The 13,675-nt window shown below is 51.8% G+C and overlaps 1 protein-coding gene across 2 annotated transcripts in view; it reads left to right on the top strand.

The window, feature by feature from the left end:
• BICDL1 (BICD family like cargo adaptor 1) overlaps positions 1 to 13,075 on the top strand; it is a 51,512-nt gene extending 38,437 nt beyond the window's left edge. For both annotated transcript variants that reach the window (XM_081123666.1, XM_081123665.1), the window contains 3 exons: positions 2,948 to 3,078; positions 8,695 to 8,815; positions 11,594 to 13,075. In XM_081123666.1, coding sequence (XP_080979792.1) covers positions 2,948 to 3,078; positions 8,695 to 8,815; positions 11,594 to 11,755 — 414 coding nt within the window. In that variant the 3' untranslated portion in view covers positions 11,756 to 13,075. The remainder of the gene's footprint in view (positions 1 to 2,947; positions 3,079 to 8,694; positions 8,816 to 11,593) is intronic.
• The last annotated feature ends 600 nt before the right edge of the window (positions 13,076 to 13,675 follow it).

The raw sequence follows: 13,675 nt of genomic DNA, 5'->3' as shown, positions 1-13,675 counted from the left end.
TGTTGCTTCTCTGAATTATAAAACTAGAACACCAGAGGGCATTACTTCATTCAGAAGCATGAGCAGGATGTAGGTTATTGATTTTTAGAGAAAGGGAGGGTGGGGAGAGAGAAAGAGACTGAGTTCCACTCATTTACACACTCGTTGGTTGATTCTTGTATGTGCCCTGACTGGGGATTGAACCCTAAACCTTAGTGTATCAGGACAACGCTGTAACCAACTGGGCTACCCGGCCAGGGCCTGAACAGAGGCTATTTTAAAGGGCACACAGTCCCCATGCTTTCCCACACCTGGATCTTCTCTCCAACTTTCCTGCCCTGAGGACTCTCCCTGCCACCTGTGCATAATCTCAACCTTCCTCATCCATCAGGTTCCTGAACAGGTTTCACTTCCTCCTCGAAACGCTCAATTCCCTTCCTCATGGAGCCACCCTGGCTCCATGCTTGCCCTCCCTCGCATCTCATTTCCCCAGAACTTAGACCCCCATGCAGATGAGCTCTAGGTCTGACGTATCTTTCATCTTCCCCTGAAGTGTCTAGCACGGTGCCTTGTCAAACAAAGAATTGTCAAGCACAAGGGCAAATGAAGCCCTCGATACATAACTTCAGGATGTTTCCTTTGACGCTAATCATGAGAACACCTGCCTTATTTGGGAAAAGTGGATTTAGGGGTGGCTGTAGCCTGTCAGTGTATAAACAAGCCAGGTTAGTCCTCATGACAGCTGTCAGCAAGACGCCCCGAGTGGCGGGGGCGGGGGGGAAGGGAGGAGAAGAGAGTGGAGCTCACAACCCCTAGTGAGGCACCGTGTCAGGCACTGAGCTGGGTCCTGGATGTTGCTCATCTCATTTGATCCTCACAACAACCTGATGCTGGGAAATAGTTACATGTATTCCTGCTTTTTGTGAAAAGCCTGTAACTTAGAGAGGGTAAGTCCCTTGTCACGTCTGAGGCAGATGAGCCAGTTGTCTCCATCTTGACCAGGATTTCCAGGTCAAAGCAAAAAGTTCTTATGTTTTATCTGGAGCATATTAAACGTTGGCATTTCCTGCCTAGCATGTACTTTTATCTGTTGCTTGCTCAGCTGGCAGGACACCTGGCTGGCCCACGGCTGGCCCGAGGTCATGTCAGGGCTTATTTGGTCTTCACATGTCTGGCTGTCTCTGCCAGGTGCTTTCTGGGACTTGAGTCCTGGGCTGCCAAGCTGCAGAACCTGCCAACAAATAAGGCAAGGCTGGGCTTCTCACTTGTGGCCTTGCCTGCCTCAGGGCTACCCGAGCATATGCCTGTCGTGGCCTCTGCAGATGCCCAGCCTGTCCTTTCCCTAAGGCTGCTAACCCTGCTCACCAGGTCCTGATGTTCTGATGTCCCTACCAGGCACCCAAGAGCACAAAATCCATTGCCCATAGTGACAACAAATTGTCCCGTATCCCTCTTCATTGTGGGGTGTCCTCTGATTTCCTCCCAAGTGGCTGCTTCCCCAGGAGCTGGCAACTCTGCCGTCGTAGTCTATAGGGAAACTTGATCTCCAGCCTTAGTCCTGGGGCCTTGGCTCAGTTTTGTTCTATCTGAGGATAGGTAAGCCTGGGACTTGAAGAGCAGAGGAATAAACTGAAAAGGTGACGTCTCTTCCCTAGTGGGAGAGACAGACCTGTATGGGTGGATCCTTCCTTGGAAAAATGTCAGAAGTATGTGTAATATTTAACAAGAGGGCAGGTCAGGTATCCTGACTCCAGTCTGATCCTATCAGCTATGAGAAGGGGCTCCCACCCTTCCAGTCATTCAGCAAGTATTTACTAAAAGCTCTACCAGTCAGGGTTTCTGGTTGCAAACAACAGAAACTCGCTCAGCATAACTTAAGCAGAAAGAGAATGCATTGGGATGAAATCTGATAGCTTACAGAGTCAAGGTTGGAAGGTTGGAGAACTGAGCTCCAAACAGGAAGGAGGGAGCCGTGGGAAGAGGCAAAAACCTGCTGTCCGTGTAATAATTTCCCAGTGGTCTGTGGCTTTGCTCTGCCCTCGTGAGCTACAGTCCCAGGTTGGGAGGGGTGGCTGGCAAGTTTAGGATTCATACCCAGGTGCCTTGGAAACACTATGTCTCTCCCCTTTGGACTTCGCTAGTGGGGAAGGACATGTCCTGTCTCCCAAGACTCACACAACCAGGAATGCCCCCAGAATAGGAAGGGATTTGGGGGGCTGAGTAGCCACAAAAAAAAAATCACATCTGTCCACCCACTGCACAAGCCTTTGGAATTAAGCATCATACAGAGTCAGGCTCTGAGATACATAGATAGATAGGATATGCTTCCTGCCTTCACAGAGCTCAAGGTGTGCAAGGCAGGTAAGCCGTGGTCACCAAGGGAGCCCACCACCAGAGGACAGGCTGTGGTGCCATTCACTAAGGCGTGGAGCACAGAAAAGGTGACAGGTTTGAAGGGAAAGGTGATAACATCATGTAGGTCTCTAAATTGTATGTAGCTTTGACCTGGGGAGCAGAATGAAGGTGGAGGAGCCAGGCTGTGCCAAATGCTGTCACAGAGATGGGAACCAGGTCCCAGGCTTTAAACAGCCAGGGCCCTGTGGGTAACAGTGCTCCTTGTTGAGTTTCTACCCCCAAAACTGTGTTTCAGTGCCCAAGTGCACGTGTAGTCTTCACTTATTTGTTCCCTGGGATTGCCTTGAAATGAAGGAGGTGGTGCGGTGTGCTGTGTACAAAGGGGATCTGGCCCCGTGGCTGCAGTCCATGGCCACTGAGCTCCAGCCTAGCATGTGGCACCCTTTCTCCAGGAGAGTGGGCCTTTCTCAGAGCAGCAGGCAGCAACCAGCCTGCATGGCACACAGGCCCCGAGCCTGCCCGAGGCTCCTCGCTCCTTTCTCCCCCTCGGAGGGAAACACCCCAGGCCAGCAGCAGTGGTATCATAACACTCATCCCTTTGGTCTCCCTTTAGGTCACACTGCTGAGTGTGGAGATGACTGCACTGAAGGAGGAGAGAGACCGACTCAGAGTGACATCTGAGGACAAGGAACCAAAGGAGCAGCTTCAGAAAGCCATCAGGGACCGGGATGAGGCCATTGCAAAGTGAGTGATCATGGCTCGTTTTATTTTACTTTCATTACAAGTAACATGCGTATGTGCTCCATTTTACAAGTTAAACCATGCAGAAAGATATAAAAGTGAAAGAATTTCCCTGCTACCCACCCTCACCCCCAATCCCATTCTCTCCATCTAGACACTGCTACTGAAAGGTGGGCGGGCGTTGTTTGCAGACCTTTTCCTTCTGCATATGCACACATGTGTGCAATGTAGTTGTCCTGGGCTTTTAAAAACATCAATGGTCCTGGCAGGTATGGCTAAGTGATTAGTGCGTCGGCCGACACACCGAAGGGTCTCGGGTTCAATTCCTAGTCAAGGGCACATACCTGGGTTGCAAGTTCAATCCCAGGCCCCAGTCAGGGGACATGCAGGAGGCAACGGATAGACGTGTCTCTCTTGCTTCGATGTTTCTCTCTCTCTCTCTCTTTTCCCTCTCTCCTCCCTCTCTCCCTCCCTCCTACTCTGTCTAAAAATCAATGGGAAAAATATCCTCAGGTGAAGATTAACAACAACAAAAAATATCAATGGATGATGCTCTACATGTCTTGTTTTTCCCCCACTTACATCTTAGAGAGCCTTCCAGTTTCATTATATATATCTACCTCGACATTTTTATTTTTAGAGGTGTGATTTTTTTTTAACTTTTATTATGGACATTTTCAAGCATGCACAAAAGTAGAAACATAAGCTGGATCCCTCCTTACCCATCTCTCCGCTTCAGCACTAATCGGCATATGGCTGGTGTTTTACATCTCCACCCTCGCCCGCTTCCTCCACCTCCCCACTGGACGGTGTTAAAGAAAATCACAACACATCCTGTCTGCTCATCTATAAACACTTCAGTATGGATCTCTACCAGGAAAAGGCACTTACTATAAAACACACAACCAGCAATACAGTTATCACACTTGTAAAAACTTATTTCTTACATCGTCTGGTGTCCAGGGTTCAGATTTCCCCAGGTGTCCCATAAATGTCTTTTTATAGTTTGATTAGACTCAGACTCCACATACTCCATTTACTTGATATGTTGTCCCCAAAGTCTTCCCCCTCCATTCTTTTTATATTGCATTTATTTATTGAAGAGACTGAATTGTTTGTTTCAGAGTTTTTCTACATTCTGAGGGTGTGATTGCATCCCAGAGTGTCATTTAACATTTTTCTCTGTCCCCTGTATTTCCAGGGAACTGGGTAATTTTTTTAATGTTTTGGGTTTTCTCTAGCAGAGAAGAAATGCATAAATTCATTCTCTTACATTCAGGAAATTTGGAACGACATAAACAAAACGTATTTACCTGTTTCCCATCCCCCTGCAAATTATTTATCATGCACTCAGTCTATACCCTACTCACTGAGTGGGGAGAGATACAAAGTACTAAAAATGTACCTGCTTTTAGGTTGTTCACAACACATTAATAACAACATCTGTGCATCACTTGGCTGTCTACAAAACACTTTCATCCTCTAACCTTCCCAGCCACAGCAAGAGGTAAAAATTTTTAATCCTAAATTTGCAGATGAGGAAACAGATTCTCTCCCAGGATCACAGGCAGTGGTGATCACCGGCCTCCACCTTTGACTCCTGTCCCCACATCCTTTCCCCTCACCCTTTCCCCTCACCCCACAGCTGCTTGTCAGGAAGTTAAAAGGGGGCTCATTTGAAACAATTTGTAATTAGGTACTGTGTGTCTTTTTTTAAAAAAAAAAAAAAAAAAGGATACATTTTAACTTCCGGCTTTAAAATTCTCCACACCTTTTCCCACTCTTCTGTTCTCTTTAATCATTTTCATCTCCATTTCATAGTTTTACCTTTGGGCCCCTTTTTCTGTCTGGTCAGAAGCCCAAAGCAGTTCATTTAGGAATTTTATACTCAGTGAGGCTCACAAACCTATGTGTTGTCGAATGAACTCAAAAGGAGTCTGGAGGCTTTGGCTAAAAATAAATGATATTTATTCAAGGGTTTTGGAGTTTGCAGACTGGTAACACAGCTAGGCAAAAACCCAGAAGTGTTCCAGAGAAGAAAGGAGAGTTAAGAGTTCTTAAAGTCCTAATTCTCAGCCCTAGGATTGGCCCAGGAGTTATCAGTCGGATGTCAGGCTGTCTGGAGGTTAGATGCCAGGTTGTTTAGAGACCAGGAGGTCTGGTTAATGGGTGTCAGGTGGTCTGGATAAGCGAGACCTTCAGGGAGAGAGAGAGAGAGGGTTATCTGGAGGTCTGGTGTCTGCCCACATGTACAGAGTGGGGCAAAAGTAGGTTTATAGTTATTCGTATGGAAAATAATACAATAATTATTAAATAATAATAGGAGAATAAACTCTGTCGCCCTGGCCAGTGTGATTCGGTTGGGTGTCATCGGTTCGATTGCCGGTCAGGGCACATGCCCAGGTTGCAGGCTCAGTCCCCAGTAGCAGGTGTGCAGAAGGCAGCTGATCCATGTTTTACTCTCACATCAACATTTCTCTCTCCTTCCCTCTCCCTTCTTCTCTCTCTTAAAAAAAAAAAAAAATCAATAAACTCTTTAAAAAAGGAAAAAAAAAGAATTAACTCTGTGTTTCATGTGCTCACAAACCTACTTTTGCACCACCCTGTGTATCCAGGCATTGATAGGGGACTAGAAAGTTGAAAAAAATTTCTGTTCCCAGGCTAGAAAAACAAGAAGAGAGTCTCTCCTCATGCCTTCATAACGTTAATAATTTTAGCAGCTTGATTAAAGTGACTCTTTTATATGTCCCATCTTCACTCTTTCCTTGGTGTCTTTGCCTGGTAGGTTTAATTAGTGAATACCGGCATGGCAGTGTGATGACTTGGAGTGGCGCAGACTTTTATGAATATAACAGGGTGAAATCGTGTCACGCAGTTAGGGAACAAAATGGCATAGTGAAGGCACTAATTGTGGAGGCCCATGGGGAATAAAAAGCAGAATGAAGTTAGCAGAGATGTGTTGGTCATTTCTTCTCAGCTAGTCGAGTAGAAGAGCAGACATCAGGCTCGGACCATGTTCTGTCATCAGCGTGGGAGGTGGGAGATAGAGCCAGAGAAAGTGTGGACAAGAGGGTGGCAAGTCCCTCTCCCTTAAAATAAATGGGACCTAGCCCGGGCACCTGGGTGACGGATGAAGAGGCCACCAGAAATCCATGAAACCCTGAAATCCCTGCCCTTCCTTGCCTGCTGTCAGAGGAGGCCCAGGAAACCTGGAGTCTGGACGGACTTTCAAATCCCCCCCTCCCGGAATAGGGGGAGCCCTGCATTGAGGCCCCTGTCCTTCCCGGACCCTCTAGAACAGGGCTGGACCTTGGGGGGTTTGTAGATCGGTCACTCCACGAGGACTTCTTTTTTTCTCCCTTAGAAATGAAACCCTTGGCATACAAGAATTGAGACAGCAGACCTAAGGAATCATTTTAAATCTGTGGGGGAGCCACACCACCTTTGTATAGGACCTTAAGAGTTTTATAAGATGCTTTCATATACGTCAACTCTGATTCTCCATCCTGGCTGCCCTTTAGAATCATCTAGGGAACTCTCCGGATGCCAGAGCCCTCCCTCTCCAGAAAATTCAGTATGACTCTGGGTTTAGAGCTGCTTCTTAACAGCGTCCCCCTGACCCACCCCGTGATTCTAATGTGTAGTCAAGTCAGGGGTGAGAATCCCCACGAACAGTACCACCCCCTCTTCACTGGGCAGCGAGAATCTTACCCATTCCTATCCTATGCAGTAGGTAAGTCCCGGAAGCGTTAAGTAACAATTCAGTCTCCTTGCAGGTGAAAGGCCCTCACTAGAACAAATACCTGGGGCTGGCAGCCTGGCTTATAAAAGCAAAAAGGAATCAGCTGCTAGTGTTTTCGTTTAAACAAGGGATTCTTCTAGCCCCTTGAAATATGCCTTTTGAAAAAAACTGATTAATATAGTGATTAGTGGTTTCTGCAGCTTTGCTGTCTGGTCTGGGGTTTGTCGTGAATGACAAGCGCCAAGATTGCCTGGTGCGCAAACGTTCCGGGAGTGTCCCCCGAGACCGGGACGCGGAGGTGGGCTAGGCGCCCGGCTGCAGGCGCTTTCTGGAGGAAGGGCCCCTCCTGCAGGCTGGGCGGGCGCCGCTGGAGCTCCGCCCCCCGCCCTCCGCGCTCCGCCCGGGCAGCGTTAGTCAGCACATTCCCGTCTCCAGGCTGCTCCTGGCGCCACCTGCCGGGAGACACCGGGAGCACAGGAGGCTGCCGCCGGTTGGGCGCCCGGGGTTCGCGCTGACAGGCTGGGCGTCCATGGCAACCGGCTCCACGCAGGATTTCCGCTGTTCGCCACTGGCCAATGGCAGCGGGCGTGACGTAGCGGCCTGCAGCGTCTGAAACGCCTGCGCTCATTGGACAGGCTCAGCTCCGATCCCTGCAGCCGCATTGCGGGCGGGATCCCGGGTGGGCGGACTGTCCTGATCTTCTCTAGGAAGGGCGGGGCGCCGGTCTGGAGCGGTGGGGGGTCAGGGGAGGCGACTGATTGCTCAGTGGACTGGAGGCGAGTGAGGAAGTGCTGGTCACAGTGGTGGCCAGAAGGCTTTACCCTAACGGCCCCGCCTTGCAGCCGTGCTTAGCTTGGTGCGCTCCTGAGGCCAGAGCTGGGCGGCCTCTGCAGGCGGGTCCTCTAGCTGTCCTTGAACATGCACATTGGTCGCCGGCTCGTGTACAACGAGGACACTTTTGCTAGTTTTTGTGTCGAATGCAAAAGGTATGAAGACGGGCTAAATAATACTCATTTTGGCAACGACGCGACTACTGTCGCCTCTGCAGAGGCTGCCCAGGCAGTCTCCTGCACTTTTTATTCCCCCCGCCCCCTCCTCAAATTAATAATCTTTTGCATTGAACTATAATTCAGCAGTGTTGGGGAAGGTTTACAAAGTAATGTGTGTAACATTTCAAAATGTGAAAGTGTGTAGGAGCAAGTGCCCATCAATGATCATCATTCCAAGATAACTGAGGAGACATGTTTGCCTGTGACCTTCAAATACACACAGGCAGGTTTTCTTTTACGAAGCAGGTATATCCAACCTTGTTTCTTGGTGCTTTCCTCCCCAGGCCCAAATACATTGTGAGTAACTTACCACCAGTCCCCTAGTTGTTGGCTACTGCGATTAGGTGAGCTGTGATCACCACTTTGTGGCCACCTTTGCAGGTGTGTGTATCTCTTAGATCCCTTAAGTGGTGCATTGCTTGTGAAAAGGAGGGGACCAGGAGGACAAGGTCCTCACCTTGCACAGGGACTGGTCCTTTGGGGGAAGGATTAGTAGCTCCTTAGTGCTGTGAGGCCTTTGAGATCTTCTAGGTTCTAGTCCTGACTTAAGTATCATCCTCTTAACCACTTCTTCATCTGTGAGATGGGGGTGACAGGTATTCCCTTCCCCTACAGGTTGGTTAGGAAAATTGAGAAAATGTCTGTGAAAGCATGACATTGCAAACTTTCCAGCCTTCTGCAAGTAACATCACAGTTACTGTTACTATTTGTTGCAAGTTTAGGGTCAGAGCCTGATTTCTCATCCTGTGGACCCCAGGTGCCCCAGGTAAGGAACCACGTGCTTCTAGCACAAGGCGTCCGTGCTCACTCTGGCTTGTCTGTCTTCAGGAAGAACGCTGTGGAGCTGGAACTCGCCAAGTGCAAGATGGACATGATGTCTCTGAACAGCCAGCTGCTGGACGCCATTCAACAGAAACTGAACCTCTCACAGCAGCTTGAGGCTTGGCAGGTAAGGGGAGGGGGGACGAGGCTCCAGGAGGAATCTTCGAACACAGGCAGTGTGTAAGGAGAGTTTGATACTGGAGGGTTCGATGTGCACGGGTGAGCAGTAACCTATCCTCACCTGCTGAAATTCAGAGCTCCTGCTTCCCCAGTCCCTGGGGAAGGATGCCTGAGGATGCTCTTAGGAGCCGCGAAGCCCAGGTTGTGTTGTTTGGGGCTGTGGTGACCTCTAGGCTGGGAACAGGGGCCTCCTTCAGCTGATCATCACGCTTTGTTTAGATTTGCAAGAAACAGCTGTTAACTTGGAGGCCCAGGAAGCCCTATGTGACTGAATGAAAATACACAGGCGGATGTAGCTGCTGTCCTTCCCTTTCTCAAAGGCCAGCTTCCTTTTTCCAGAGTCCTGTCCTGGTGTGAGTCTGGGGAAGATGAGTCTGTGTCCCTCTCTAGGACCACTGCTCTCAGTGTCCAGGCAGCCTACCCATCTCAGGCCTAACAGGACTTCCCCTGGGCCAGGGCTGTCCTTGCTTTTTGTTAATGAGGTTATCATAGTACAATTCCAGGATATGGGTGTAACCATTCAGGTTGCTCCCCAAGAAATACTAACCAGACAGATGAAAAGCCACCTGCGGCTTTACCAGGCAAGCCCCACTGTGGAGGGCAGGTTATGGCAGCTGTTCCTCCAGGGGCCCTTCTGAGCTTTGACCCTCCCCCGACACCCTCAGAGCTGGTCCCTGGCTTCTTGGGCAGTCGTTCCCTGGCTTACTGTCCTGTTTCTTTTCTCTTCTCTCCTGGCTGCAGTTTGCTTCCTCAGGGCTTTTTACTATCTGGCTCCTTTGGTTTCTGATCTAGTGGCCTTTCTCAGTTCCTGTATCAACAGCTTTAGTTGTACACCCCTCCTGCCTTTGAGGTGAGATTGAGCCTTCATTCCCCATCCTCCCCCGCCACTGCTGCCATCGAAGTCCTGTCCCTGCCACCTCCCTCATGGCCCACCGTGTTGTGTGTGCTGGCGTCTGGCATCCTCTCTGTACTGTGTGCCTGCCATCGGCCCAACCTCCCTCCCATCACCATCACGTCCGTGAACGCGGCAGCACGTGGCCCAGTACTGACTGGCTGACCCCTGGTTTCTTGGTACCATCGCCTCATAAGTGGGTTGCCTTGCCCGGAAATAACGGCAGGCACGGAATTACGAGCAGCTCATGCGTGTGTATGTGTGTATAGTGTTCTAACGTGATCTGTGCCATGGGATTACCTTGACAAACTTTAAAGTATAAAAAATGTGGTGTGCAGTGTGCCAGCATAAACACTGGCAGCTTTGAAAGGGTCTCTGAAGGTTACCGTACCACTCATAATGTTGTGTTTAAAACATAGACTCTGTTAAGCGCGTCCTAAGTGCAGGACACTGTGCCGCGGGTTCGACACCGGGACACACAAGTAGGGAGCATGTCTCCTGTTTCTGTGAGGACGGGAAGAGGGAGGGGAGCAGTGAAGGACCAGGAGTATGAAGACAGACGGGGATGGGAGGAGGGAAAGGCAGGACAGGACATGAGCAAAGGCGGGAACAAGAGGTCCTCACCTGGTGGTGTGGCTAAGTCTTTGTTTCACACTGAAACCTGCAGACATTGTGACACCCTCTAGTGAGAGCGTAGGAGGTGATGGCCAAGCTGTTCAGGGAGAGGGGCCTGCTAGCCCCACTTCCTGCCCTCAAGTGAGTGGTTGCCCTGACCTTGGGGAGCTCCCCACTCCAAATGCTGGCCTCACCACCCTGGGACATGAGCAGCGGACTTACTCCAGGGTTTAGCCCAAGGCTCTTCTCACCAGGATATCCCAGAGCCCACAGGGCTCAAGGGTGAAGGAATCAGGCAGACGCTTGTTGTTTCCTGCTGACGTGAACTAGACAGGCTGCTTGTGTTTCTAAACCAATGGTTTTCGCACTGTTAGTGGCAGAATGCCTTTGCCAAATGGAGTCTTGCACAAGATTGGGATCTAGCAACTAGAATAGAGTGGAGCTGCTCTGTCCAGAAGCTTCTCTGAGGGGTCAAAGCTGCTGTTCTGTGAGGTGGAGTCAGGTGAGGGGGGCACTTTCTAGGCAACTTTAACAAATTGGAAGGGGAAAGGTGCTACCCCAGTGAGGCGGGTAAGGAAACGGGCCTGAGTTGAAGCAAGTCAAGCCCTGAAGTGGTTGGTGATGCCCAGGTTTCTGCCACATGGGAGCCTCGCAAGGAGGGGGCTGATGCATGTGGTTGTTGGTAAGCAAGGTTGGCACCCAGGGAGTCTGTGTCCTTGTCTGTTGTGCATAGGTGTCAGTAGCTCAGGCTGGTAATACTTAGAAGGGAAAAGGGGCAGAAGCCGCCTGAGGCCAGGCCATTGGGTCAGAGCTGGCAAGCTGAGGCTGTGAACAGGGGCGGCACCCACCCAGCCTCAAAGAATACAGGAGGCAGGGCAGAGGGGGCCGGTAACAAGCGAGGCTGAGCACTGGTGTGGAGCTGGCGGCCACTCTCTGGGCCTGTAGAGACAAACCGTCTGTGGAGTTTTGTCAGCCAGAGGGCAACACTGGAGAAGCCAGCCCAGGCCCTGAGGAGAGGAGGTGGTGTGTGGCTCCTGTGTCCCGGCACCTACGCTCGCTGCTTTCTCAGTTGGGGCAGCCCTGGCTGCAGCCGCTCACTCATCTCATCATCATCTCACATCATCTCCTGTCCTTCGGTATTTCAGACATGTCACCTCCCTGCCCACCCCAGTGCCAGGACACTGCCCTGCTCAGCCCCCTCCATTCTACTCTCTGCAGGATGACATGCACAGGGTCATTGACCGGCAGCTGATGGACACGCACCTGAAGGAACGGAGCCGGCCTGCTGCTGCCCTTTCCAGGGCCCATGGTGTGGGGCGCGGGGCCGAGCCCAGCACCACTGAAGGCAAACGGCTCTTCTCATTCTTCAGGAAAATTTAAGTTGGGAGGAGTCAGGCCAGCGAGGGTGGGTGGGCTGGAGGCGACTGCAAGGGGTGCGGGAGAGGGCTAGCCCACCAAGTTTGCATGCGAGGGTCTTCCCTGGGCCTGGTTCAGTGGTGCATGGCCTGCCCGCACTGGGGCCAAGTCGTCCAGGAGGGCCCGCTTTGCCTCTGAAGGCTGCCCTTGATAGAGGGACAGGCAGGAGCCCTGTCCCCACCGCCCAGCTCAGCCCAGCTGAGGCTTCCCTAGGATCCGCAGTGGAGCAGGGCTCAGGCTCCCTCCGGAGCAGCCCTCCCCGCCCACCCCCAGGCGCTGCTGCCCTCCTGTTGTGGAACATGGGGAACAGGAGAAACAGGCCCTTTCTGCATGCCTCAGAGGGCTGGGGCTGCCCCCAGCTGGCCTGAGCCACAGGGGCCTAGTCCTGCAGGGCACCAAGCCCAGGCCTGAGCCTCCCTCCCTCCCTCCCCCGCCCCTGGCCCAGGGAGTAAGGGGAGGCAGCTCCTCACCCCTGTGCATGCACCTCTGCCAAGAGCACCTCTGCGGGCAGGAGACCCAGCTATGGGGCCTAATGGCTGGGGCTGTGCTCGTGTGCTCAGCCACAGCGGGCTCTACCACGGCTTGGCGGAGGCCATCCCGAGCCCAGAAGGGCCTGCCCCCTGGCACCACTGCTCTCCCTCCCAGCCTCCGCCGGTGCAGGCCCCCCCAGCAGGGCCTGGCCAGCCAGTCTCCTAACGGGTCTCCTGCAGGCTTTAGCCATCCAGCCCTTTCCCCTTCAGGGGGCCTGGGTTGGGAGGGGTCTCTTCCTCCCAGCCCCCTGCTTCCCTCACATAGACAAATTCTTGGTTCAGCCAAGCAAGTCCAGGCTACGGAATGGCCCCAGAGGGGTCTGCGGTCAGCCACCTCCACCTCATGGGCAGCATTGTCACCACGGGGTGGATGCCTCCAGATACTGCCCACTAGGCCTGCAAAAGGATGAGTCCTGCCACCTGCTGCTTCTGCTCCTTCCTCAGCCACTGCACCCTCTCTGCTGAGGCCCTCACTCAGAGGCACCGGGGCTAAGTCGGCCCGCAAGCTGCTTCACGAAGGATCGTCTCCCTCCCTCACCCGGGAAAAGCACAGCAGGGATGGGCGGAAAGAATGTACCTATAGATATGTACATACCACAGTGCTGTACTTTTGTATGTAGCAATCATGTAAATACATGTATGGATTTTATAATATACATATTATATATAAATCTATAAAGGCATATTTTTAGAAAAACAGCGCACCACTGCTTCTTTTGAAAATAGTCTAAGAATAAACTGAATTTCTACAGAGCTTCCCGCCTCAGTCATTGCATGCCTGGAGGGGTTGTTTGGTTCGAACGCAGCTTGCCTTTCAGGACCGCCACTGGCTGGCATGAAGAAGCAGAAATAGTGAGTCCCCAATGCGCACCTGGGAGGCCACCTCATATACTAGGACCCAACCAGTGGATTCAGCCAGGAAGGGGCACCTCCCGTGGAGGGTGCAGGCATCCTGTCAGTGACAGCTGCTCGGGGAGCAGTGGCCGAAGGCGCCGCCTCCACGCCCACCCTGGCCTGGGCTCCCTGCCAGTGAATGCTGCAGTTGCGCAGCACGGGCAGGCCCTCCAGTTGGCAGAAACTTCAAGCCAGAAAGAAGTCGCTGCAGGCAAAGCTTCCACTGTATCCTTCCGGGCATGTGGAGAATAAACAGGGCGCTTCCCCGGGCATCTTACACATGCACTCTCGGCCAGTGCATGAAACCAGAGAACCTCAACCTGGACCAACCTCTCGTGGAGAAAATGAACTTGGCTTCTCAGAGTGTCCCTGGGCCTCGAGGGGCACCTGTTCAGGACTCAGGCAAGAACAAACAAGAGCTGGACACAATGGGTGGAAGAAGCCAGGCCCACCCAGAGCA

The sequence above is a fragment of the Miniopterus schreibersii genome, assembly GCF_964146895.1.
Source record: "Miniopterus schreibersii genome assembly, chromosome: 20".
NCBI lineage: Eukaryota > Metazoa > Chordata > Mammalia > Chiroptera > Miniopteridae > Miniopterus > Miniopterus schreibersii.
This window is presented reverse-complemented; position numbering and strand designations above follow the sequence as displayed.